Source organism: Paralichthys olivaceus, chromosome 15, assembly GCF_024713975.1.
Source record: "Paralichthys olivaceus isolate ysfri-2021 chromosome 15, ASM2471397v2, whole genome shotgun sequence".
NCBI lineage: Eukaryota > Metazoa > Chordata > Actinopteri > Pleuronectiformes > Paralichthyidae > Paralichthys > Paralichthys olivaceus.
This window is the reverse complement of record NC_091107.1, coordinates 607,501-632,919: the sequence shown is the minus strand read 5'-3', so window position 1 is coordinate 632,919 and position 25,419 is coordinate 607,501. Positions and strand designations below refer to the sequence as shown.

Genomic DNA, 25,419 nt, shown 5'->3' with positions numbered 1-25,419 from the left:
GAAAAATTTGAAATAATTGTCATATTGATTTGAAGTCATATCGCCTCGCCCTGATTAATCCTGTTTACACACTTTGAGACGATACTTTGACAGAAAGATGGAGAGAATGTTGAGGAGCACTGAGGAGAGTTAAATTGTAAATGTCTTCTGACTTCTCTTTGCTGTCATCGTCTTCTGTCAGGTCGTTGTCATCTTCATCTGAGTCGTCTGAGGCAACTACACAACACAAAGTGAAAGAGGAACATTCATCAAACACTGGACAGAGACGTCTCCGTGTCTTCAGGCTGACACGAAGACACTGGACATCCAGTCAAGACATTTTTCAGGCTTCACTGTAACATTGGATGTTTTATTTCAAACTGAATGTGTGGAAGCTCAGAATATGCAAATGTCCAAATACTTCAGTCCAGATGATTGGTTCTCCGGTGAGTAATGTAAACACATGCACATGATATTTTTAGGTTTTACCTGAACCGAAGAGTCCAATGACCACACCTGAAACACACAGTGTCAGTAACACTTTAATAACTGACTCTGCTGACTCTGTTTACACAAGGCTCTAAAACCGGTTTGAAAATATCTCCCAGGATTTTATTATTTTAAATATTAGTCTGAAAATTGGTCTATTTAAAAAAATCTATCAATCAATAAAACTATGGTCTAAAAATAACTATTGTTTTTATTATTAATTCATCTGCATCTCTAATTATTTAACATCAGAAAAGAGTTTCTTGATTTAAACAAAAAATTAAATCTATGTCCAAAATGTGAGGACTAATTCTGTCAATTGGTCGTTTGACTCTCAGTTGTTGCAGCTTTAGTAAAAACATATTCAATAATCAAGAAATGTAATTTATTTTATATTATTAATGATGAAAATGTGTGACAGAGGTGTGTATCTATGGAAACTGTCTCGTTGATGTTACAGTAAATGAGTCGGGATACTCACAGGTCAGCAGGATGAACTTGATTGAAACCATGTCGGCAGCAGCTCAGCACTCAGCTCACTGTGAAGCTCTGATCATCACACATGACAACCGGCTGTTTTAAAGACACAAGAACGCGACGTCTCCTCTGAATCATCTTAAACATTTAAACTGTGGGAAAGATGAAGGGACTCAGGCTGTCGATCAGGAGCGCACCTGCAGGGGGGGGTGGATCACAGGCCCAAGGCCAACGCAAATAATCTGACATTAATATTAAAAGTAATTTAATAATGAACCTCTTCAGGGGATTATTCACTGATGGGTGAAAAACTTACAAGACCTCTGCAGTCCCTGTTGTGTGTGTGTGTGTGTGTGTGTGTGTGTGTGTGTGTGTGTGTGTGTGTGTGTGTGTGTAGTACTTGTTCCAGGCTGTGATAGTTGTACACACAGAGAATCCTACAGTGCGTTGATGAGTAACTTTGTTCACACACACACTCAGACTGCTTTGATATTTATTCAGTTTACAAAACTTTATTTTTTACAGAAACAAAACAAAAGCAACAAGAAACTTCTCAACACAGAATCAAATCACGTGTGTGTGTGTGTGTGTGTGTGTGTGTGTGGATACTTTTAGTGTAGTTTTAAAACTCTTAACTGTTGCTATGGTTACACCTAGTGTCGACGCTACTCTTAAATTTTCTGATAAATCAGAGACATTATCAGCTATGATGCCGACGCCCACGTTCTCTTCCTGATTGGCTCTTATCAGTCACATGACTCAACTACCAGCGGTGGATTCAAAGCGTCGCTAGCACTTCCTGTCACTAACACTTCCTGTCACTAACACTTCCTGTCACTAACAGTGTAGCCTGCATGTGTTCAGCTAATTCACTTTTAAATGTTGTGAGGTTTAATGTGCGTTCCTTCTGTCTGTTGTATTAGAATTTGTGGTCGATGGTCAGTGGTCGATGGTCAGTGGTCGATGGTCCTGCTGTGTTTGTCAGGTCTCTAGTCCAATGTGTAGATGTTCTCCTGGACCGGTCGTCTCATGCGGATCTCATAAATGATGTGAGGAGGTTCTTCAGAGGAGAAACTGGAGGACAAGAGTTTACAGCAGAACCTTTAGTCCAGGAAGTGTTCGACTAAAAGGTTCCTTGTGTGAGTGCTATGAGCTGTTCCACTCCTGTCCAGCAGGTGGTGGTAAAGCAGTAGACGTACAACAATGATGACATAAACAGACGAGCAGGTTTTGGAAAGTGAAAAATTCGGTTTTACTGTTTTATGAGAGTCAAGTTGAACAATTATTGAAACTGGTAGATTTTATGTTTTCAATAATGAAAGTTCCACATGAAAAACCGTCTCCATGTTTTAAACTCACCAGCTGCTCGTTAACGCTCTGCTGTAAACTCCACCTGCAGAGAAGAGTTCAATCAACAGACTCACATGAGAACCAGCAGGATATGAGTCAGTGTACTGTTGATAGAAAAGAGAGGACGTACGTCTGAAGGCCAGAAAGAGGAACACTGACGCCAAGATCAACAACACGGTGAGAGAGAGAGAGAGGACGGTGACATTGATCTGAAGGGAGAGAGAGTGTAGAGAGTCCTCCACCTGGCACAGAGAGAGAGAGAATTTAACCTTATAATACTTCAAATGTACTAAATATCAAAATTTTAATATAAAAACGTGTTTAGGGTTCTCTCTGTTTATTTCTCTCCACAGAGGATGTGATGAATCAGTTAGTTACTCTGCGTATTTAAACTCAGTCACTTTTCACAATAGTTTTAAACTTCAGCTGAAACAAAGTTCTCAACTTCAACGTTCATTGTTGTTCCTTTCCTTTCGTTTCATCCGCAAAACGCTTTGAACGCTGTGATGTCGCTCGTTGTTCTCGTCACTGATGCTGCGAGAAGTTGAAAGTGTCCGACATGACTTTTGTTTTCTCACACGTTGGACACAGTCAGATCGATTTGAACGCAGATTTAGTTTCTTTTCTTCAGTTCCTGTTCTACCTGAGGTGTGTCCCTGGTTTCAACAGCTGCGCCCCCTGCAGGTGAGTGGTGATGGTTGGGTGGGGGGGTTACTTACAGTGACGGTGTCGGAATGCAGCAGCGTGGAGTTCCTCCTCAGGACGACCAGCTGAGACGAGAGCAGAGTTTTCCAGTTCACTACAAAGAGTCGGACAAAAGTTTCAACCTGAGAACCAACACTGTAAAAAACTGACAGTTATATAAACAAGTAGAATCTGTTCATCTTTGTTTACTTCAAGTTCTTCTTCTATTCATGACCTCATATTCCTTTCATAGAACGTTAAAGCAATGCATGCTGGGATGTTTGTGAACGATGACGAACCACCTGTCTCACCGGTGGAGGCTGACGGGTCCGTGACTGGATCTGTCATCGGCGTCGTTGGAGGAGATGTTGTAACCGGAGCTGAGAATAAAACCAGATGAACTAATGTCATCAGATGAAGTGATGTCATCAGATGAAGTGATGTCATCAGATTAACTGTCACTCAAACATCTCATTTCACAACCGGATCAAAGAGTAAACAAAGGAGGAGAAAGTCAACAGAGGATGTTTAATAAGTTTGGTGTCAGTGGAGACATTGATGTGGTCTCACCTTTCATCACTCTCAGGTTCATGATCACCTTCTCGTCATTGAAGATCCCATCGATGTCCACCCTGCAGCAGTACTGCCCGCTGTCAGTCCACCGCACGTTCTCGATGTCTAGGTCCATCTGTCCGTCCAGGATGTCCCCCATCAGCCGGTAGCGGTCCGACACCTGCAGGAAAAGAAATAAATTGTTTTGGTTTTTTTCACTGACGAAGACATGATGTCGTGGAGACAAAACTAAAAAAGTTGAAGAGGAGACAGAAATCACATGACATGATGTCACCTGACCTTAGAGATGACGCCGTTCTCGTCCGTCTGCACCAGGATGTTGCTGCACCAGAAGGTTCCACAGCCGCGACCCCAACAGACGCGACTCAGACCGAAACGTTTCACCGAGTACTGACAGGACAGAGAGGCCACTCCCCCTTCCGGCACCTTAAAACAGGAAATGGACGAAAACTCTCTGCCTGCAACAGACACACAGGAACATACATCACACATGTACACCACACAAACATACACAAGAACATACATCACACATGTACACAACACAAACATACACAGGAACATACATCACACATGCACACAACACAAACATACACAGGAACATACGTCACACATGTACACAACAACACAAACATACACAGGAACATACGTCACACATGTACACTTCAACACAAAACACACAGGAACATACATCACACATGTACACAACAACACAAAACACACAGGAACATACATCACACATGTACACAACACAAACATACACAAGAACATACATCACACATGTACACAACACAAACATACACAGGAACACACATCACACATGTACACAACACAAACATACACAGGAACATACATCACACATGTACACAACAACACAAAACACACAGGAACATACATCACACATGTACACAACAACACAAAACACACAGGAACATACATCACACATGTACACAACACAAACATGCACAGGAACATACATCACACATGTACACAACACAAACATGCACAGGAACATACATCACACATGTACACTTCAACACAAAACACACAGGAACATACGTCACACGTTTGTGTTTGCAGATTGATAATCAGTGTTGAACATGTGATGAAGATGAAGTTCATCATCGAGCTTCTCTAGAACAGTTCACACTGTTGTGATGTCATCAGACTGTGTTGAGATATCATTAGTTTGAGTCGTGATGTCAGCGCTCTGTCTCACCTGACAGGAAGAAGAGGACGATGATGAAGGTTTGAGGCGATGGACAGCAGAGAGACGAGACGGCCGCCATGCTGTGTCTGTGTGTGTGTCTGTGTGTCTGTGTCTGTGTGTGTGTGTGTGTGTGTGTGTGTGTGTGTGTGTGTGTGTGTGTGTGTGTGTGTGTGTGTGTATTCATTGTCTAGTTAGACACAGTGTGAGTCTGTGATGGAGCTGTGTGTGTGGGGTCATTGAGGGAGGGGAGAGAGACACTGTGTTTCTCTGTGTGTGTGTGTGTGTGTTTTGGTTCAATACCATCATTGTGAGGACTTTTTGGTCAATCCTCTCTTTTTCAAAAAACTGTTTTAGGGTTAGAATCCGGTTTAGGTTCGATTTATGTTCAGGTTTAAGTTTAGGTTCAGGTTGGGGTTAGGGTTAGATATTTAGTTGTGATGGTGAAGGTTAGAGCGGGGTTAGGGAATGTTTTATGCTAATAAGTGTCCTCACTTCAACATAGACACTTATATTAACAAAGGGGAGGGGCCAGTGACTTACCATCAAACTTATGAAAGTGGACGACCCGTTGACGAAGTGTGACATCATCCAACAAAACACTGCAACGGCCAATCACACGATCACAGATTTCTACTGTTTGACTGAAGGAAGGAAATAGTGAGTACAGAAGGACTTTATCTGTCTGTTACACACACACACACACACACACACACACACACACACACAGGGTCTGACTGTGTGGAGATGTCGCTGCCTCACAGTCGACTCATTATTCACATCAAATATTTCTTCTCTTCAGTTTTTTCTTTGAAAACTATCAAACAGGCTTTTGATGGGAAAATAAAATAATTTGACCACGTTTCAACTTTTCTACCTGTGAGAAGAAGTGACAGAGTCTCCATCAGCTCCGGTTGAAGAGTGAAGCTGATCTGAGATCAGTTCTTAACAACCAGAGTTAATCTCCAATGTTCAGCTGCAAACTTTAAAACATGAAGAACTCGGAACAGTTTGTTACAGCAGTAGCTCTTCGGGTGCAGGAAGCAGAGGATCATGGGTAATATCCAGCTCAACACATTGATTGATTGACTTTACATGAAAACACTTCGTCAGACACAGAGACCCACAGAGTTCATCCTGTGTGGCTGCAGGGGGCGCTGTTCATCAGTGACAGTGATGCTTTAAAATAGATTTTTGTATTAAATACTATCATATATATTTAAATATATATATAAGTATATTCATATATTGACTTTTCTTTTGAACTATCTTTAGAAAAGAGAGAGAGAACAGCTGTGATTTATTTATTTTATTTACAAGTTATTTTTAACTTATTTTGGTAAAGGTAGCTCATTTTTATTTAGTGCGACTTTTATTCTGAAGATTGTTGTGTCCGGAAGTCGTCAGCCTGATGCCGGTGACGCGGCGCGGGGTCCGGTAATTTCTCCGGTAACTTCTCCGGTAACGTGAAGTAACGAAAAACCAAGTGTCCGTCAGTGAGAGCAGCTGTAGAGAAACCGTCAAACCGATTCAAAGTCACATTTAACGCTGGACATAAGCGGAAGTACATCCGGCTAATGTTTGCTAATGTTTGCTAATGTTTGCCAAAGTTAGCTAACTATGCGGTGACGCTAACAGGATTAGCTCGAGCTCACGGGGGCTGAATGGCTGCGAGGCGGAGCACCTGGTGGACTCGACCCGGGCAGCAGTGAAGGTGAGCCCGCTACGAGCCGACTGTAAGCTCCAGAGCTAACTGTTAGCTGTTAGCCTCGGAGCTAACTGTTGGCCTCATAGACTGATGGCTGATAACAGTCTGACGGATGTGATTATAACCTGGTTAAAGACCCCGCGTCATTAACACGTGAGACATTCTGTTTTTAATCATGAAGTTACACTAAACCATGTAGTGACCTCACCCAGCCGGAGTAATCTCCATGGTTACCTGGTCTAATGGGATTATCTCCATAGTAACCAATGTACTTGATCGATCCAATGTTACCAACTAATGTTGTGAATGTAGTACTGATCATTATCTCTACTTGGGCAGATGCCACATTGAAAATGTCGTAATGAATCATGGGATATTGAGTTTTTCCCCTTCCTCTGTCCAGGATGCTCCAGGGGCCGTACGGCAGCCTGGACCGGGACCGGCCCCTCATCCGGTTGCCCTTCACCGGCTTCGCTGTGGCCACGGTTCTGCTCCCTCTGACCGGCCTCATCGCCTGCCTCTTCATTTCACTCATGTACCACTATGAAGACGCTACGTATACACACTGTCATGTAAGTCATCCCCACGGACTGTAATGAAGGTGACGTCTCCACTTCCTCCAGAAATGAAGCCAGAGTATGTTCAGTCTTGTGGTGATGACATCATGTGAGTGGAGGCGTATTTCTGCAAATACGCTCGACCAATCCGGAGTCAGTGTCAGCTGTCAATCAGGACGTCTCCGCCTGTTTTTATATCATCAAATTAATTTAAACCAAACTGATGAGAAACACTTGAACAAACATCAGAGAGAAGAACAAGCTGAACTGACAGAAACATCTTTGACAAACATTTATTTAACGTCTACTTTGATTCTTTAGTTTGGTTCATGTCCAGTCTACTAACATGGAGGAGGGTTTTTCAGCTATACTATAGCCAGCTGCCAGGGGGCGATCTAGACACTTTGGTTTCACTTCAAGCAGCTCTCATGTCGTCCATCTTTATCAACAGTGTCGGATCTTGACCACCTGAAATTGTTGCTGTGGATTTTAGCGTGTTGTATGTTTGCTCCTCCTGCCTTGATGTTTATCATCAGAGTAGTAATCTTTAACAAACATTATAAAGTATTGTGAGCAGCAGAACAAAGTTTTGTTAATGATCTCTCTCTCTTTTCTACTGAAGCGTATCGCATTCACTTCACTTCACAATTTTTCTGAGTAATTTATTTTTTCTTCTGTTTTTTGGACTCATATTTTTTCTGAGTTTAGAGAACATTTGAAACAATAGACGCATTCATTCCTTCACTGAGAGCTCGATGTGATGGAAACAAACATGACCGGCTTGTTTTGTTAAATCAAGTCTGACTTTGATCTGGACGTAGACGCAGCGATGTTTCTCCATGATCAGTTGGACAGATGCTCCATCGATACCGTAATTTACCGTAATTGACCCGGTACGGTAGATAGTTGGAGATGGGGCATGTATGTGCGGGCAGGAGTCACCATAGGTCCATGGGAGTCACTTGCAGGTTGGAGGTTCTGGCGGGAGTTCAAAGTATCTCGATAATTCAGAAAAAAAAATTTGTCCGAAAAACAAAAAAAAAAAATCAAAAAAACAAACCAAAAAATAAATTACTCAGGAAACCCTTTTTTTTTTTTTTTTTTTTTTCCAAGTGAATGCAATACACTTCTGTAGTTTTACATGTGGTTTTATATTTTTACATTTGAATTATATTATATAGCTTCAGCTCGTTTGATGCTTTCAGCAAAGAAAAGATTTATTTATTTCTGAGTAAAAGCTAAAACAAATGTTTTTCTTTTCACCAACCAGGTGCCGAACTACCTCCCGTCCATCAGCGCCGCCATCAGCCGCATGCCGGAGCGTTACATCTGGCGCTGCTGCATCGGCCTCCACTCTGCCCCACGTTACCTGGTGGCCGTCGCCTATTTTAACTTCTACCGCAGTCGTTTTGCCAAGAGGTGGCTGGAGCTGCTGCTCAGCGGACTTGCTCTCCTCTGCAGCCTCACCGAGAACACGGGCCTGCTGCTGCTCACATACGTGTCGTCCACGGAAACATACAGTGAGTACGACACGGTCCACTGACCCGCCGGTCCTCCAGCCAGGATTTAAACATCAGAGGAGGTAAATGCCTCGTTTCCACAGCAAGAATAATCTTTCATCATCGACTCATCAGAGCTCGTCCTGTTTCTCTGCAGGTCTTCATAAAAACGGCTTCATCACGTTCGTAGCGAGCTCGCTGCTGCACATGCTCATTACGTGCTGGCTGTGGCAGGTGATCAGGAGATACTGTGAGAACCCAGAGGTAAAAGAACCTTTCACTGTTTCGTCTCACTGTCCGACACGTCTCTGAATTTATTCAAGTTCTTGTAAGAGTTAATCATAAGAGCTCATTTCACTGTTCCAGTTAAATCAATCAGAAGTTTTATTCTGACATGATTTGTTAAAATGAGTTCTACGTTTGCGTTGCTTTAATATTCGATGGTGGGTGTGTCTGAGGCTCGTCATGACGACAGCAGCCAAACAGTTTTCTGCTCGGGACGCACAACGCTGGCAACAGCTCGCAGATCCATGTCTGACCTGAGAGAACAGGGTGATTCCTCACCTCCATAGTCAATCCTCCGCTCTGACGTCTGATTTCAGACAGAACTTGTATTTGATAGTTTTGAAGGTTATGTTTTATCTTCATGTTGATTTTTTTTTTAGAATAATAGGATTAGTTATATATATATTAGTAATAATTAATACGTTGGTGTATTTGTTTTGATATTTACTTGACATAGAACTACATCAACCATCGAGACTGCAGTGACGACTCCTCATCTGTGGGGGGCACTGCAGACCCGTTAGTGCTTCATAACCACACAGCAAGGTTGTATTGTGTATGCTCTGGTGAAGGACGTGTAGGTCTCAGTGTGTTGGAGGTTTGAGGACGTTCAAGGTTTCTTAAATAATGATGTTAAACTACAGCGTCTCTCTCCAGATGTTAAACTGTGGTTCTCTAACTCGAGCAGCTCGTGAACAATCAAGTTCCAAATGTAACATCTGACTCAAACTTTATTTTGGTTCTTCCTTGTTTCAGTAACACACACACACACACACACACAGACACACACACAGAAACACACTCTTAAACCTTCAAAACCTTTATAAAGATATGAATGAGTGAATTTTGTTCATGTTCATGGTTCTCTGTTTCTCAGGAAGTGACATCATACCAATGGAAGGTGCGTCTTTTCCTGTTTAACGTGGGCTGTTGTCTGGCAGCAGCGTACTTCTTCAGACGCCACAACAAGTTCTGTGAGAGCGGAGGTAGGACTCTACAGTCGTCAGGTCCTCAGGGGTCGGGGCCGGTTTAACTTTCTGATCTGTAGTTTCTGTTGATTTCAGTTCAGTGAGTTTACGTCAAAGTTCCACTCGACACATTTTCTACTCATGAAAACACTCAGACAGCCCAACACGATTCATCTCCATGTGTGGCTGCAGGGGGCGCTGTTCATAGTGTTGATTTTAAAGTTGTGAGAGTTATTCTGCAGCCTCAGAGTTTTTAAGATGCTAAAGTTAAAGAATCTTTCACCTGCAGATTATTCATTCTTCAGGTTTTCAGTTTCAATTAATACATTTCTCTCCCCCCCCAGTCTACACTTTGTTCGCCCTCTTTGAATACCTGGTGGTCTTCTCCAACATGGCCTTCCACATGACGGCCTTCTGGGACTTTGGGAGCAAGGAGGTGATTGTGGCCACGCCACCTGAAGACAAGCGATACTGAGCCGCAGGACGCTGAGGCGTCATGTGAGCTCGTGAACTCAACCTGAAGTGGTCCGAAGATTTGAGCGACAGACGAGTGACGCTCTGCAGAGTCCACACGTCTAGTTTGTTCTGTCGTCTGAACTCAGCAGCTGATTTATGAGTTATTCTTTTTATGAACTGATTATTTCTCATCGTCAACCAGTGACAGTGTTTAACACAGATTCTGAGACGAGACTTTAAACGACACATCAATAAAATCATCATGAATCTTCTTTAATGAAGACTCACTGCTGGAGTCCTGTTCAGCAAATACAGAAGTTAACCAAGTGACCTCTGTGTGCGTGTGTGTGTAACATGTTTTTATATTGTATGATATGTGTATTCATGACGACCATTTTGAGCATAGACCTTACAGAGTGAAGACATTTTGGTCGACCCTCACTTTCTCCAAGGCTGGTTTGAGGGTAAAGACCTGGTTTATTTCAAGGTTTGGTGTTTAGTTTGGATGCTTCAGGTTGGGGTGATGTATTATCCCAATGATAGAAGTACAACGATGTGTGTGTGGACGTTAAATCATTTTTAAAAGATGGTTTCTGTTCTCATCACACTGAACACTTCTGCTAGGCAATGGCAACATAGACTCTCACAAGCTAGCAGTTTGGTAACGTGACGTAACGTCAAACGGAAAAGATGAGACTGTTCGATGTCGACATCTTCAGAGTTAAAAATCTAAAATGTAAATATATTAACTTCTTGACATTGTGTCTGAAAACATCAGCAAACAGGAAGTTAGCTTCGTCAGTCCGTGTTTGTTTATCAGGCGACTTACCTCCGTCTTTCTTGCGTCACGTTCAGCTTTTGTTCAAGAGACAGAAAAGCTTCAGCTCGAGACGAAGGACAGGAAGAGGAAGTGGCTCTGAGGAGGCGCTCCAGAGGAAAAGACGATATCCTGAGCCGGAGAGATCAACAACTACACCAACCAAGGCTGACGTCCACCTTAATGTCCGTCCTCGTCTAAACGCTTTAGTTGTGGTTCTAAATGTTTGGTTGATCTTCGGTAAAATAAAAAGTTGACATTTTGCTCCTGTGACTCAGGAGTGAGATTAGATCTCAGTTTGTGATTTGATTATTTTATCATCTGACAACATAAAAGCTCATTCATGGTTTGAGGAAGTTATTTGCCCTCAGGTTAGTAATTAAACTCACTTCCCCATTTTACCTGAACAACAGGAGCAGAGACCTGGTGGAGGTGGTGACAGTGTTACTGAAGTCCAAGTTATAATCTAACACACGGAGCTCAGAAACACCTCAACAACCATCAGACTGACGGGTTCACAGCTGCTGCATCGGTGCAGTTGTGTGAGGAAAGACAAAGACCAGATCTGTTTTCAACTCTTAATTTAATTTTTAGAAATTGTGTCAAACATTTTCATCAGTGAAGATCAAAACCACAAATATCTTTTCCTACTTGAACTGAGACAAAACCACCTGAAGCTCGACGGTGTTGGAGTCACATGGTCTCTTTCTGCTCCTGAACACAACATCCTGCGAAGCCGCTCACAAACACTTCCACTCTGTCGTCTTTATTAAATTCAGCTTTATGGAAGTCGAACATGGATCACAAATACTTTTCCAAACATTAGACATTTTCAATTTTCAGTCTCAGTTTTCTCAAGTTTTGGACTCAAACCCGTCGTCTCCCGTCAGGGCCCCATGGGTCACGCAGGGTCGTGTGGGGTGGAGGCCCCGGCCCTACAGCAGCACGCAGGGCCGCTTGGTGACGGTGGGCTGCGGGTTGAGGAAGGCCCTCACACCCTCTGCGAACACGTCCTTTATGCCGTCCTGGTTGAGGGCCGAACACTCCAGGTAGCGGACAGCTTGGATCTGGCGGGCGAGGGCGGCGCCCTGCTGGTGGGTGACGGGCGACTGGTTCTGCTCCTTCAGCTTCTTCTGAATGTCTGCGTCGTTTCGGAGGTCGCTCTTTGTGCCAACCAGGAGGATGGGAACGCTGGGACAATGGTGAGACACCTGAAGACAACGATGGAGCTCAGTGATAAGACGATAAAACGAGTTTAGAGAAATGCTACAGTTAGCTTAGCATAAAAAGGGGAAACTGCTCGATCATAATCCCTGCGCAGATTAAACATGTGACATTTCACATTTTGACCTCTGACCTCTGGATGCCACTTGTGTTTGATGTTCTCGTACGACGCCGGGCTGGAGATGGAGAAGCAGATGATGAAGATGTTGGTCTGCGGGTAAGACAGCGTCCTCAGCCGGTCATACTCCTCCTGACCCGCAGTGTCCCACAGGTTCAGACTGATGGTCCTGCCGTCCACCGTCACCTGAACACACACGACAATCATTGAGTGTGTATGAAGACAATCAACACACACACACACACACACACACACACACACACCTGGCTGCTGTAGTTGTCAAACACCGTTGGGATGTACTCTTTGGGAAAAGCTCCAGTGGTGTAAGAGATGAGGAGGCAGGTCTTCCCCACAGCACCATCCCCCACAACCACACACTTTATAGTCTGCATGATGACCTCTGACCTTCAGTGACCTGCAGCACACACACACACACACACACACACACACACACACACACACACACAATATCTCAGGTTTGAACTGAATCAAACAAACTTTATTTTGTCATCAGAAGAAGTAATGACCTGAGTTTACCTTCGCAGCGTCTGATTGGTTGATTCTTGCTGCTCCAGAAGCTTCAGTTTCCTTCAGTTAACACAGTCTGTTCAGAAACACGTGACGTCCCATCGTCTGACTGCAGAGACAGACACAGGAGAAGGTTTGTCTTCTGTCAGTATCTGTGTTTATGGAAATGATCTGCAGAGGGAAACGGTCTCCAAACAAAGCAGAGATCTTATCCTGCACGACACACACACACACACACACACACACTTTCATATAAACACACACACACACACACACACACACACACACACATTCAAACACACAGATTTGAATATCCCTGTGACTCAGTGAGAATGAACTAAACTCTTTACTTGTTTGTGTTTTTCCATCATTATTCATCTGTGTTGGAGTCTCACAGGTCGTGTTCCTCCCATTTCACCTCTTAGTCTCCTTCGTTCTGCATGTTCACGTGTACGGGCGGCCCATCCCAACAGTGTTCTGGGTTTGTAGAAACTGAGATTTTTCAGACCCTCACTTCAAACCTAGGGATACCCAGAATGCCTTGCGAGTCGTGCAGGTGGTGTTAGAGTCGTTCAGGTGGTGTTAGAGTCGTTCAGGTCGTGTTAGAGTCGTTCAGGTCGTGTTAGAGTCGTTCAGGTCGTGTTAGAGTCGTTCAGGTCGTGTGAGAGTCGTTCAGGTCGTGTTAGGGTCGTAGCTTCAGAGGTCATTTTCTCTTGGTGTCACTGAAGAAGAAAAAGCAGAAGACGACAGGAGCAAAGTGCGTGGATCCATTATTCAGTTTCTCTGTTTCAAAGTGTTTGTTTCAGTGTTTTATAGACAAAGAAGAGAAGTGAACATTTAACTGAAAAATAAAATAATGACGCTGTAGCTTCTCCTCCAGATGTCTGGATCCAGAAAGTGGTTCAACCCAGACTCTGGGGACACTGACCCTCCCTCCGTCAGCTGATCTCACTCCTGCTGGAAGCTTCAACCTCTGATCTCACAGTTTCATGTTGTTTAACTCGGAGCAGAACTCTGACCTCACAGTGATGATGACTAGACGTGTTTTTTACTCCACTACATTGTACTGAGAGATTTAGTTTGAAACAACAGTGTTTAAGCTTCAGTGATTAATCAATGACTGTTGAGTTAAAGGTTAGAATGTGGAGGTTTTGACTTTTGATCGGAAAAATGTCTCTGTGATCGATACAGTTAATAGATTAATTATGAAAATAATCCCCAGATGAATCTACGGAAGCGTATTTTCTTTATTTCAGAAAAAAAAAAAGTCTGTTTTTCGGACCAAATTTTTTTTTCGGAGGATTTTTTTTTTCAGTTTTTTTTCTGAAATATCGAGATACTTGGAGATACTTGGAGATACTTGGAGATACTTGGAGATACTGCGAGAACCTCCAACCTGCAAGTGACTCCCATGGACCCATGATGACTCCTGCCCTCACATACATGTCTCATCTCAGCAGATCTGAAACTTTCCTTCTGAACAAAGTCCTCATGTTTCTGCGTAGAGTCGACAAACTAATGATAATACATCAACATGACTTAAAGACAGGACGATCTCCCAGAGTCTTCCACCAGATCAGAGTCAAACTTGATTAAACTAAACAAGCCGGTCATGTTTGTCTCCATCACATCGAGCTCTCAGTAAAGGAACGAATGCGTCTATTGTTTAAATGCTCTCTGAACTCAGAAAAAAAATCAGTCCGAAAAACAGAAAAAGATTATTCAAGAAAACAAACCAAAAAAAAAATTACTCTGAAAACCAGAGTTTTTTTAAAGTCTGAAGACGTAAACCTTTAACAACCTCTTGCAGATGTGTAACTTTATTTTAAAAAGCTCAGTAATTTTTGATCAAACAAACAAGGGATTATTTTCAGCAGCAGATTAATTCACAGTGAATCTGTGTTGATGAACCACACACACACACACACACACACACACACACACACACACACAGGTTATATTGAAGTTGTTAACGTGCAGAGATGAAAGAATGAAATAAACGTTTAAAATGTCGAAACTTCTTTTGAAACTGACGTTTTCAGACATTGTAAGAAAAAGGAAACTTTCTGTGGTTTCATGTTGAAACGAAGCGTCAGGACTCTGACACGTGAACGAACTTCTCTTTGAACTGAATCATATTTTCATTAAGGAGAAAATGTTTATACAAATGAAATAAATTGATAAAATGAATGATGACAAATTAAAAAACAAATGAAAGCGTTCTGTGAACTGCTCAGTCACACTGTGCAGCTCCCACAGACCGTCAATAAAGATGAACAACTTTTTATTCAGCTAAATCATCTCTATCGCCCCCTGGTGCAAATTACATCATCACCACAAGATGGCAGCGTTTGTATCTGAGATATTTTTGGCTTCATTCTGGAGGAAGTGGAGACGTGTCGTCGTCTTTATTTACAGTCTGTGAAAGATCAGATTCAATGAACCATAAAAGCACTGAGAGACAATCAGCAAACCTCCCGGACACGTCTCGTAAACCCTGGTGGTAAACATAAAAACCTTTGATTCTTTTTTTGATATCAAAGAAGGAAACGTTTCTGCGACATGTGACAGAACCAAGCTGATCCAGAGCTGCAGTGAAACCAGCAGCTGTGATAACTAATGCGAGGGGACGATGCTGGGACAGAGTGAGAGAGGAAGAAGAAAACAGAAAAGAGGAAGAAGGAACAGTAACGTGCTGAAAATGATTGAACCACAGTCATTGTGTAAGAACTGTTTCCTCTCCATGTGCGGCAGCTGTTTTATTTTAATGTCAGTTCAGCATTAGCAGCAGAAGTTCTATTTAAATCTGAGGCATGAGAATATTTACATGAATCATCAGGGAAACTTACAGGAGAAAAAACTTCAGTGTATCAACGATGCACAGCAACGAAACTCAGCTTCAGAATAAGTTTGAACTCAAATATCCCAGAATGCAGTGAGGACGCTGTCATAGAGCCGTCATGTCCAGTTGTTGCTCTGCCCACTATCATACTACAATACTACAACTAACCCCTAACCTGTTGCTGCTCTGTGATTGGATGTTTGCTGTTTGAATGCTACCTGAGAGTTGTAGGAAAGTTTTCAATCTAAGAAACAGACATTTATCCTCTGTTGTGATGATTCAACCAGTTGGCTGATGGGAAATGTAGTCTATATGTATAATTCTACCACGTAACAGTGTGGCTGCTGCCTTTAGGCTGCTTTTACTCCTCAGTGTTTCAGGAACTAACAAACATCAGCTGTTTGTCTCCTCTCTTCATCAGGAAGAATCTCCTGGAACCCACGAGGAACTGATCCTGCAGCTGCAGACTTTATTCCAGTGACACGACAAAACCAGGACGATTCCACCATCGAAGATATGAAGCAAGGCAGCAGTGATACTTTTAAAACAGCAGAAACAAAACCCAGACAAGAACGGACCAAACCAGGACTAAAGATTGAGCCAGACCAGGACTAAAGATTGAGCCAGACTAGGGCTAAAGAACAGACAAAGAACAGACCAAACCAGGACTAAAGATTGGACCAAACCAGGATTGTATCTATTCATTTGGAATTGAACATGAAAAATGACTCAGATCCTATAAGAATAAGTTAAAGCAGGAAGTTCTTCTGTAAACTGTGTGGTTGTCCTGTTTCCATGACGCTATCTTTATTGCTGACCTCCATGTTTACCGTTCGACCTCCGTCACCCTGATCAACGTCCAGACGCTGAAGAGGAACTGCTCTGTGTTGAAACTGAAACAGGAAGTGTTTGTCCACCGCTCTGTTCAACCAGCAGCCAGAAGGATTAAATGTTGTTTTTGAAATCTTTTTGTTTCTGTGTTAATCTTATTGTCACTATTGTCTCTCTTTAACGATTCTTATTCATTATTAACCAATTCTTTGTCAACAGAGTTTCCCATAGTTCCACTCGTTAGTTTTGTATCAACAGTAAATGTGTGAACTATTGTTTCTCTTCATGTCCACATTTCTCTTCGCTTTGCTCTGACGTGTTATAATATTCTGATGATTTATATAAAATATTTAATATATAAAACTGTTGTAGGTTTAATGTGTCATAATAATAATACACAAAACAATGACAACAATGACAATAACACTACTACTGATAGTAATTAATAATAATAACATTACATTAGTAATAATAACAACAATAATAATAATGTTGTGTTCCCTTCAGTTTTACATCCCTGTAGTTTTTATATATATTCAGACACATTGATTCTGTTTCACTTTATATCATCAACTGAAAAGAGTTTATGAAGTGACACACGCTCAAGATTGATCAGCTGATCCAATAAGATCAATAACCTGCTGAAAGTTTTGCACACACACACACACACACACACACACACACACACACACACACACACACACACACACACACACACACACGGATCAGAAACACTCACCATCAGTCCTCTCCGGACTCACAGCTCCACTCAGTCCTGCTGCGTGTGTCAGAGTGACACTGGGTGTGTGTGTGAGTGTGTGTGTGTGTGTGTGTGGGGGGGGGGGGGGGCAATGAGGAGGAGGAAGTCCGAGAGGAGAGGAAGTGTGTGTGTGTGTGTGTGTGTGTGTGTGTGTGTGTGTGTGTGTGTGTATGTGTGTGTTCCTGTACTCATGACTATGTGAGGACCATTTTAAACAGACTCTATGTTCACTGGTCCTCACTTTGAATGGACTGTTAGAGGGTTAAGACTTGATTCAGGCTTAGGGTAAGGTTAGGTTAGGTTAAGGTTAGGTTAAGGTTAGGTTAGGTTAAGGTTAGGTTAGGTTAAGGGTAAGGTTAGGTTAGGTTAAGGTTAAGGTTAGGTTAGGTTAAGGTTAAGGTTAGGTTAAGGTTAGGTTAAGGTTAGGTTAAGGTTAGGTTAGGTTAAGGTTAGGTTAAGGTTAGGTTAGGTTAGGTTAGGTTAAGGTTAGGTTAAGGTTAAGGTTAGGTTAGGTTAGGTTAGGTTAGGTTAGGTTAGGTTAGGTTAAGGTTAAGGTTAGGTTAAGGTTAGGTTAAGGTTAGGTTAAGGTTAAGGTTAGGTTAAGGTTAGGTTAGGTTAGGTTAGGTTAAGGTTAGGTTAAGGTTAAGGTTAGGTTAGGTTAGGTTAGGTTAGGTTAGGTTAGGTTAGGTTAAGGTTAGGTTAGGTTAGGTTAGGTTAGGTTAAGGTTAGGTTAAGGTTAGGTTAGGTTAGGTTAGGTTAGGTTAGGTTAGGTTAGGTTAGGTTAGGTTAAGGTTAAGGTTAGGTTAAGGTTAAGGTTAAGGTTAGGTTAAGGTTAGGTTAAGGTTAAGGTTAAGGTTAGGTTAGGTTAAGGTTAAGGTTAGGTTAAGGTTAGGTTAGGTTAGGTTAAGGTTAGGTTAGGTTAAGGTTAAGGTTAAGGTTAGGTTAAGGTTCTCACTAAGATAGAAGTACAAACGTGTGTGTAGAGTTTCTCGCGTTTAAAGAACCAATCATACGGAGCCCGTCTGGTTCATGGGTGGAAAATATTATTCCGTGGCCACGACTTGTTGAATGCGCGGGAACGAGATGATTATTAGGTGACCACGAATTAATACGATGTGGCCACGAGAAATGTTTTCATTTCATCGGTGAGACGTTTGACTTTCTGGCATCAGTAGCTTCAGCTGCAAACATGGACAAGTTTGATCTGATTTGGTTTTATTTGAATCTAGGGATGAATTATAATGATAGTGTAACGACCCTGCTGGACGGGCTGTGTCTCGGCCAATCAGGGAAGTGCATGTTGAAAATGCTGAGTATGCGCGCCCTTGATTGGTGGGTGTGGCAGGGCCTGTGTGTGTGTGTGTGGAACGGAGACACGTGTCTGTGTGCGGGAGTTCACAAAGTTTGTTTGTGATACAAAGAACGAAAATAAATGTCCTGAAGACATCACGTCCTGTCTCCGCGTTACGATATCCTGAAATCACTTGTGGTTAAACATGGAGTCATTCTGAGCAAGAGACACTTCATTCAGCTGCTCACAAAGCTCAAACGTAAACAATATGCTAAGGGTTAGGCTTAAGCAAGTCATGGCCGAGGGATAGGATCTCGTTCCCACGCGTTATTAATTCGTGGCCACGGAATTTTTTTTTCCACCCATGTCACCAGACGGGCTCCGTACCAATCAGACGTCAGCATGGCATCCAACGTTAAGCCTCGCCCACCACTGGTTTGATTGACAGCTGTGGACAGGGACTGGAGACGGGAGGACAGAGAGACAGGGAGACAGGGTACTGGTCTCTTTTTTTATTTTGAAGTTTCCCTCCCTGAATGTCGACTTCCTGGCAGCTGACTCTGATCTGAGTTGCACCTCCTCTCTCTGACCACAGGGCGACGCCATCACACTGCAGCTTCACTGACCTGCTGAAAATAAGAAAACCAGGAGAGAGAGAAGCAGAAGTCAGTTTTTAATTCACCTTCATGATGAGTCTGAAACTTTACTGTGGTGGAATCGTCAGTATGAGGTTGATCAACACAACACATCTGTGTCCAGATGATATTTATCACTTATAGTTATGATCCATCTCATCAAAAGCTCAGGTCCCAGAGGATTACAGTTAAAAGCTTCAGAGTTTAATCTGCAGTGATTCTTCAGTGATGAGCTCGAAAGCCTGAAACTCCTGCAGGAAGTTCTTCTCTTTTAGGAACAAACCAGTTTTTCAAGTATCTGACCACTGAAGTTCCTGTAGCTGCTCCATGCATCTCTGCCACGGTTCAGGTTCTTCATGGTTTTACTGCAGCTGCTTTGAAGGCTTCTGGGAAAACAGCAGTTTGAAGGATGTGTTTATAATGTTATAAAGAAGTGGAGGTGGAGGAGCTACACTGAAGCTGGTTTTAAGATGATGTCACAGTGATTCTTCCTTAACAGCTGCTCGTCACAGGAGGTCATGGCTTCTTTAGGAACACGACAGTGAACGAGTTCGACAGATTCTCTCTTTAACACTGTTTTTGTTTAACACGAGGAGATTCTGCTGATTTCATTCTCACCTTTAAATGATCATCAGAGTTTTAACAACCGGGTGAACGTGTCATTTAAAGAGCGGTCGTGACTGTTTGGTTTGGTTGATCTCATCAACAGTGAGATAATATTATATATCATAGATATTATCTCATAACACATATTCTCTGTATTTCTATTTAACTTTATTTGAATTAATTTTATGTCATTTATTAATTTTCATTCTATTTTACACGTGTTTCTCCCGTCGACCTCATTCTGACGATCTGTTTTTGTTACGAGTGATTTCCCTCAGATCAACGAAGTTCATCTTAACTTATCTTAACTTATCTTATCTTCATTTACAACAAATCAAAACTTCAGATTCTTTATTTATAAAACAAGCTGAGAACTTCAGTGTTTGTTGAATGAAATGATAACATAAATACAGTATGATTCAATAAAGCCTGGATGATTCAGAAACTAACTGAAGTTTATATAAAGATGTTTTTATTTAAACCAAACCCCGAGTGCTTGTTTTTCCGCGGGTCCTTGAACGCGCAGCAGGCGGGTCTCTGCGCGTGCGTTTTTTCAGTTTGATCAGTTTTGAGTCGCGCGCGGTGAAGAAGTGAGGTTCGAGCTGTGGATCATTACGTCACAGAACGGATCGATCGGATCGATGGATTGATCGATCACAGCTGCAGCGGAGGTGAGTCACAAACTGAACATCTGTGTGACCTCTGACCTCTGATCCCGCCACCGGACATCAGTCCACTAACCGATCAACTCACCGATCAACTCACCGATCAACTCACCGATCAACTCACCGATCAGCAGAGTATCGATGTTTCAGCTGGTTGTTTTTATTTCAGGTGAAAACATGTGAGTGAGATGTTGAGAGGAACTGAGGTCCCTGAACGCCTCCTGCTGTGTGTTCTCAGTGGTTCTCCTCAGGTTCTCCTCAGGTTCCTGAAGGTTCCTGAAGGTTCTTGAAGGTTCCTCACTGTTCTGACACTGTTCATAAACATGGACGACGTGAAGTGAAGCCAGCTCACCTGCACCGCCCCCTGGTGGATGATTCAGTCTCATCACTTCATCAGAGACGAAAATAAGAAACAAATAGAAAGCAGAGCTGTCGCCTCAGACGACCAATCAGGGAGCAGCTTATATCCGCTGCAGAAACATGAAAAAGTTTCAACAACTTTAGTCTGGGGAAAGTTTGACCTCCTCGGGATCTGAAAGTTTCCTGCAGAGTTCGATGTGTTGATGTGAGTTAACGTCGGCTCCCGATGTCTTTCAACGACATTTTAATTCATTAATCATCAAACAGGAAACCCCAAAACATCAGACGCCATGTTAAGTAGGCGGGGCCCCTCAGTGACGCACAGCAGGATCACCCATAGAGCTGCTCGTTAACATCTTCTGAGCCAATCAGAAGACAGCAGCTCAGAGCAGGACGCAGACGTTCCCTAAGAAGAAACTAACTTTTATTTTGAAACTCAGACTGACCAGGTTCCTCCCTCTCTCCTCAGACATGGTGCGTGTGTGTGCGTGGCTGGCGTGCATGTGCGTGCTGAGTGTGCGTATTGGGGCACACGGTGTATTGGACGGGAGTGACCACGCCCACCTGGACCACCATCACCTGGTTTCCAACGGCAACGCAGCCTCAGGTAGACACACCTTGTCTGTCTCTCTGTGTGTGTGTCTGTCTGTGTCTGTGTGTGTGTGTGTGTGTGTTGTAGCAGTAGCGTCAGCAGCTCCCACAGCTTCCTGGATGTGACATGCTGATGATGTCACAGGAAGTGTGGCCACAGAGATAAACTCATCTCTGTTCTGTTTGGAGGAAGTTAAAGTTTTTGTCCCGCCCACTCAGCGTCATCATGGACAGGAGGCGGGGACACTGAGGATGGCTTCCTCTGATTGGTCAGCGTGTGTCCTTCCAGGTTTAGTGTTTGAATCCTGTTTCTTATCGGACCTGAATGTTTCATCCTCTGGTTTGATCTCTCTGTTCATGAACAAGGTGCATGATGGGTAGTAAGCGTGTAGCGTGTGTTCACACTGAGCCGTGACTTTGACCCGACCCTCCTTTAATTCTATTATCTGTGTATTTCTGTCCTCTCAGCTGCTGATGTTAATCCTCAGACCAAACTATCTTTTTACCTTTGCGTCTTCTTCTGTGGTGTCGTGGCGTCGCGGCGGCGGACAGGAAACTGGAGCCGGACTTATTCAGGGATCAGCTGGTTCAGCGCTCCATGGATACGTTGACATATTACTTACTGACAACAAAGAGACAGGTGTTGAACATGTGAACATAGTACGACCCCCCCAGCACCACACACACACACACACACACACACAGACACACACAAATACACACACAGACACACACACACACAGACACACAGACAGACACACACACAGACACACACACAGACACACAGACAGACACACAGACAGACACACAGACAGACATACACACACACACAGACACAGACACACACACAGACACACACACAGACACACACACACACAGACACACAGACAGACAGACACACACACAGACACACACACAGACACACACACACACACACACACACACACACACACACAGATACACACACACACACACACACAGACGTTCTCGAGGCAGAAACGATCAAATGAAATCTTGAAGTTTTCCCTGTTGTCGTGACGACCACGTGAGTGATCCGATGTTCGCGGATGCTAGCTGCTAACCGAGGCTAACAGCCCTCACTGTGCCGCTCAGTGATTGGTTGGATGTTTTAATTTAATTTTTCATTCAGGGCCGAACAGAAAGTGAAACAGATTAAAACAACAAGTTGCTTCTGACAGTAGAACTGACGACATCACAACATCTTCGTCTCCGTCATTTCCTTCCTTCTCTTTCTTTCTTCCTGTGCTTTTTATTTTGCCTTTTTTGTCTTTGTCTTTTTTCTTCTTTCACTCTCAGCTTCCTTTTTCATAACCAGTGCTGGTCCAGGATCAGAGCAGCAGAGCCGCACATGAAGTCATGTCACTGATTGAGTCTCATTGAACTGAAAAAACCTTATTTTGTCTAAAAACTGTCTAAAATACTTTTTAAAGCACAAATCACAAGGCTTATGAAGATGCAGTGATAAAAAATAAATCATGTATAGAAATAAAATTCTCTCTATATGTTATATTCTATATAATAAAATGCTTCAATAATCGTTTTATCAAAAGATGAGGTGAGAGATTCACACCCCTGTGATTTGTAGAATGAAGTTTGGTTCTGAGAGCAGAGACAGTTTTATCTTTAATAATAATAAACTGTCGTCTTGTGGAGTTCAGCGTCTCCTTGTAAAAAAAGACGGATGTTTACTCGGCCTGTTGCCGCGGGCAGCAGAGTCGATATTTGTCAAAGTGACGGGAACAGAAGTTCACACACGACTCTGCCAGTTTCTGATCAAATACAGAAACGAAAACGAGGCTCTGAGCTCACTGACATAATATAATACAAACAATTATACTATATGAGCCATAGAAATATAATGTGATATATTATGATATAATATAATATAATTATTACTGTAGATCTGTGTGCGATAGACCAGCAGCTCTGTGAGGATGAAAACGCCGTCCTGAGTTTCGAGGCGATCTGCAGCATCCACAAACAGATGGACGATGACGCCGACGGGACGGTGGACACAACCGAGACAGACGAGGTAAAACAGAGACAATCAAACACACCGAACATTTGACAAACAACAAATAATGAACAAGGACTTTTTCTATTTTCTTCCACTGAAAGTTTCTGAGGGAGGATCTGAAATATCACGACCGGAAAGACAAACACAGCAGCTTCCACGGAGCCGACCTGCACATCAGCATCGAGGACATGTGGAGCGCCTGGCAGAGCTCGCCAGGTGAGAGATGAACTTATCATTCATAACTTTAGTCAGTTATGAATTATGTGGTTATTAAATATTAATGTGCTTCTTGATAACGTCAGACTCGTCTGCTCTGATCTTTTAATAACACACACACACACACACACACACACACACACACACACACACACACACACACACATACAGCTTTCTGCAAAAATCATCAAGGGAAAAACAAAACCACAGAAGGAAGGAGGAGCAGAGGAGAGGAAAAAATAAAATATATTGAGACAAAGAAGAGGGAAGCTTAGAAACTGTGGAGAGAGAGACTGAAAGAGAAAGAGAGAGAGAGAAAGAGAGACTGAAAGAAAGAGAGAGAGAGAAAGAAAGAGAGACTGACAGAAAGAAAGAAAGATAGAAAGAAAGAGAGAAAGAAAGAAAGAGAGAGAAAGAATGACAGAAAGAGAGACTGAAAGAATGAAAGATAGAAAGAAAGAGAGAAAGAAAGAGAGACTGAAAGAAAGAAAGAAAGAAAGAAAGAGAGACTTAAAGAAAGAGAGAAAGAAAGAGAGACTGAAAGAATGACAGAAAGAAAGAAAGAAAGCGAGAAAGAAAGCGAGACTTAAAGAAAGAAAGAAAGAGAGACTGAAAGAAAGAGAGAGAGAAAGAAAGAAAGAGAGGCCGACAGAAAGAGAGAGAAAGAAAGAAAGAAAGAGAGACTGACAGAAAGAGAGAGAAAGAATGACAGAAAGAAAGAGAGACTTAAAGAAAGAGAGAAAGAAAGCGAGAAAGAAAGAAAGAGAGAAAGAAAGAAAGAAAGAGAGACTTAAAGAAAGAGAGAAAGAAAGCGAGAAAGAAAGAAAGAGAGAAAGAAAGAAAGAAAGAGAGAAAGAAAGAGAGACTTAAAGAAAGAGAGAAAGAAAGCGAGAAAGAAAGAAAGAGAGAAAGAAAGAAAGAGAGACCGACAGAAAGAGAGAGAAAGAAAGAAAGAGAGACTTAAAGAAAGAAAGAAAGAGAGACTGAAAGAAAGAGAGAGAGAAAGAAAGAAAGAAAGAAAGAAAGAGAGACTGACAGAAAGAGAGAGAAAGAATGACAGAAAGAAAGAAAGAAAGAGAGACTTAAAGAAAGAGAGAAAGAAAGCAAGAAAGAAAGAAAGAGAGAAAGAAAGCGAGAAAGAAAGAAAGAGAGACTTAAAGAAAGAGAGAAAGAAAGAAAGAGAGAAAGAAAGAAAGAGAGACCGACAGAAAGAGAGAGAAAGAAAGAAAGAGAGACTTAAAGAAAGAGAGAAAGAAAGAGAGACTGAAAGAATGACAGAAAGAAAGAAAGAAAGCGAGAAAGAAAGAGAGACTTAAAGAAAGAAAGAAAGAGAGACTGAAAGAAAGAGAGAGAGAAAGAAAGAAAGAAAGAAAGAGAGGCCGACAGAAAGAGAGAGAAAGAAAGAGAGACTGACAGAAAGAGAGAGAAAGAATGACAGAAAGAAAGAAAGAAAGAAAGAGAGACTTAAAGAAAGAGAGAAAGAAAGCGAGAAAGAAAGAAAGAGAGAAAGAAAGCGAGAAAGAAAGAAAGAAAGAGAGACCGACAGAAAGAGAGAGAGAAAGAAAGCGAGAAAGAAAGAAAGAAAGAGAGACCGACAGAAAGAGAGAGAGAAAGAAAGCGAGAAAGAAAGAAAGAAAGAGAGACCGACAGAAAGAGAGAGAGAAAGAA

At 42.4% G+C, this 25,419-nt stretch overlaps 4 protein-coding genes and 1 long non-coding RNA gene across 15 annotated transcripts in view; 2 read left to right on the top strand and 3 right to left on the bottom strand.

Annotated features, from left to right (window-relative positions):
• Window positions 1-1,437: 1,437 nt before the first annotated feature.
• Window positions 1,438-6,692, bottom strand: timd4 (T cell immunoglobulin and mucin domain containing 4). Its single transcript, XM_069510260.1, has 9 exons — window positions 6,673-6,692; window positions 5,300-5,400; window positions 3,832-4,010; window positions 3,550-3,712; window positions 3,291-3,359; window positions 3,015-3,094; window positions 2,426-2,537; window positions 2,305-2,338; window positions 1,438-2,019 (listed from the first exon to the last, which is right to left on the bottom strand). Exons 1-9 carry the CDS (start codon window positions 6,690-6,692, stop codon window positions 1,935-1,937), a joined length of 843 nt encoding a protein of 280 aa, XP_069366361.1. The 3' UTR covers window positions 1,438-1,934.
• pgap2 (post-GPI attachment to proteins 2) lies at window positions 6,124-10,559 on the top strand. Of its 2 annotated transcripts, none has more exons than XM_069539434.1 (6): window positions 6,124-6,470; window positions 6,868-7,036; window positions 8,292-8,541; window positions 8,678-8,784; window positions 9,683-9,791; window positions 10,118-10,559. In XM_069539434.1, exons 2-6 carry the CDS (start codon window positions 6,869-6,871, stop codon window positions 10,246-10,248), a joined length of 765 nt encoding a protein of 254 aa, XP_069395535.1. In that variant the 5' UTR covers window positions 6,124-6,470; window position 6,868; the 3' UTR covers window positions 10,249-10,559. The 2 variants fall into 2 exon arrangements, with proteins under 2 accessions (XP_069395535.1, XP_069395536.1); XM_069539435.1 differs by having other exon boundaries at window positions 6,143-6,617.
• A 1,053-nt stretch (window positions 10,560-11,612) lies between these two features.
• rhogb (ras homolog family member Gb) lies at window positions 11,613-17,481 on the bottom strand. The gene is made up of 5 exons (XM_020108438.2): window positions 17,329-17,481; window positions 12,926-13,025; window positions 12,652-12,803; window positions 12,404-12,574; window positions 11,613-12,257 (listed from the first exon to the last, which is right to left on the bottom strand). The coding sequence occupies exons 3-5, from the start codon at window positions 12,778-12,780 to the stop codon at window positions 11,982-11,984; spliced, it is 576 nt and encodes a 191-aa protein (XP_019963997.1). The 5' UTR covers window positions 12,781-12,803; window positions 12,926-13,025; window positions 17,329-17,481; the 3' UTR covers window positions 11,613-11,981.
• Window positions 17,482-19,137: 1,656 nt separating this feature from the next.
• On the bottom strand, window positions 19,138-20,885 carry LOC138413778 (uncharacterized). Its single transcript, XR_011246165.1, has 2 exons — window positions 20,671-20,885; window positions 19,138-19,269 (listed from the first exon to the last, which is right to left on the bottom strand). It is a non-coding gene; the product is annotated as an uncharacterized lncRNA (long non-coding RNA).
• Window positions 20,372-25,419, top strand: part of LOC109643346 (stromal interaction molecule 1-like) — a 12,055-nt gene continuing 7,007 nt past the window's right edge. For 3 of the 10 annotated variants that reach the window (XM_069539429.1, XM_069539427.1, XM_069539420.1), the window contains exons 1-4: window positions 20,412-20,552; window positions 21,376-21,513; window positions 23,420-23,550; window positions 23,637-23,751. In XM_069539429.1, coding sequence (XP_069395530.1) covers window positions 21,378-21,513; window positions 23,420-23,550; window positions 23,637-23,751 — 382 coding nt within the window. In that variant the 5' untranslated portion in view covers window positions 20,412-20,552; window positions 21,376-21,377. Of the gene's footprint in view, window positions 21,112-21,375; window positions 21,514-23,419; window positions 23,551-23,636; window positions 23,752-25,419 lie in introns of all 10 variants that reach the window. The other 7 variants (XM_069539423.1, XM_069539422.1, XM_069539425.1 and 4 more) reach the window with 5 other exon arrangements.

Excerpts from the sequence above, each read along its gene's own strand:
- timd4 (XM_069510260.1), bottom strand. The coding sequence starts at position 6,692 with ATGGAGATTACTCCGGCTGG. Across the intron at positions 3,095-3,290 it reads GGACCCGTCAGCCTCCACCG|TGAACTGGAAAACTCTGCTC; the intron begins GTGAGACAGGTG and ends GACTCTTTGTAG. Across the intron at positions 2,538-3,014 it reads TGCATTCCGACACCGTCACT|GTGGAGGACTCTCTACACTC; the intron begins GTAAGTAACCCC and ends TCTCTGTGCCAG.
- pgap2 (XM_069539434.1), top strand. The coding sequence starts at position 6,869 with ATGCTCCAGGGGCCGTACGGCAGCCTGGACCGGGACCGGCCCCTCATC. Across the intron at positions 7,037-8,291 it reads CTACGTATACACACTGTCAT|GTGCCGAACTACCTCCCGTC; the intron begins GTAAGTCATCCC and ends TTCACCAACCAG. Across the intron at positions 8,785-9,682 it reads GATACTGTGAGAACCCAGAG|GAAGTGACATCATACCAATG; the intron begins GTAAAAGAACCT and ends TCTGTTTCTCAG.
- rhogb (XM_020108438.2), bottom strand. The coding sequence starts at position 12,780 with ATGCAGACTATAAAGTGTGTGGTTGTGGGGGATGGTGCTGTGGGGAAG. Across the intron at positions 12,575-12,651 it reads TTGACAACTACAGCAGCCAG|GTGACGGTGGACGGCAGGAC; the intron begins GTGTGTGTGTGT and ends GTGTGTGTTCAG. Across the intron at positions 12,258-12,403 it reads AACACAAGTGGCATCCAGAG|GTGTCTCACCATTGTCCCAG; the intron begins GTCAGAGGTCAA and ends CGTTGTCTTCAG.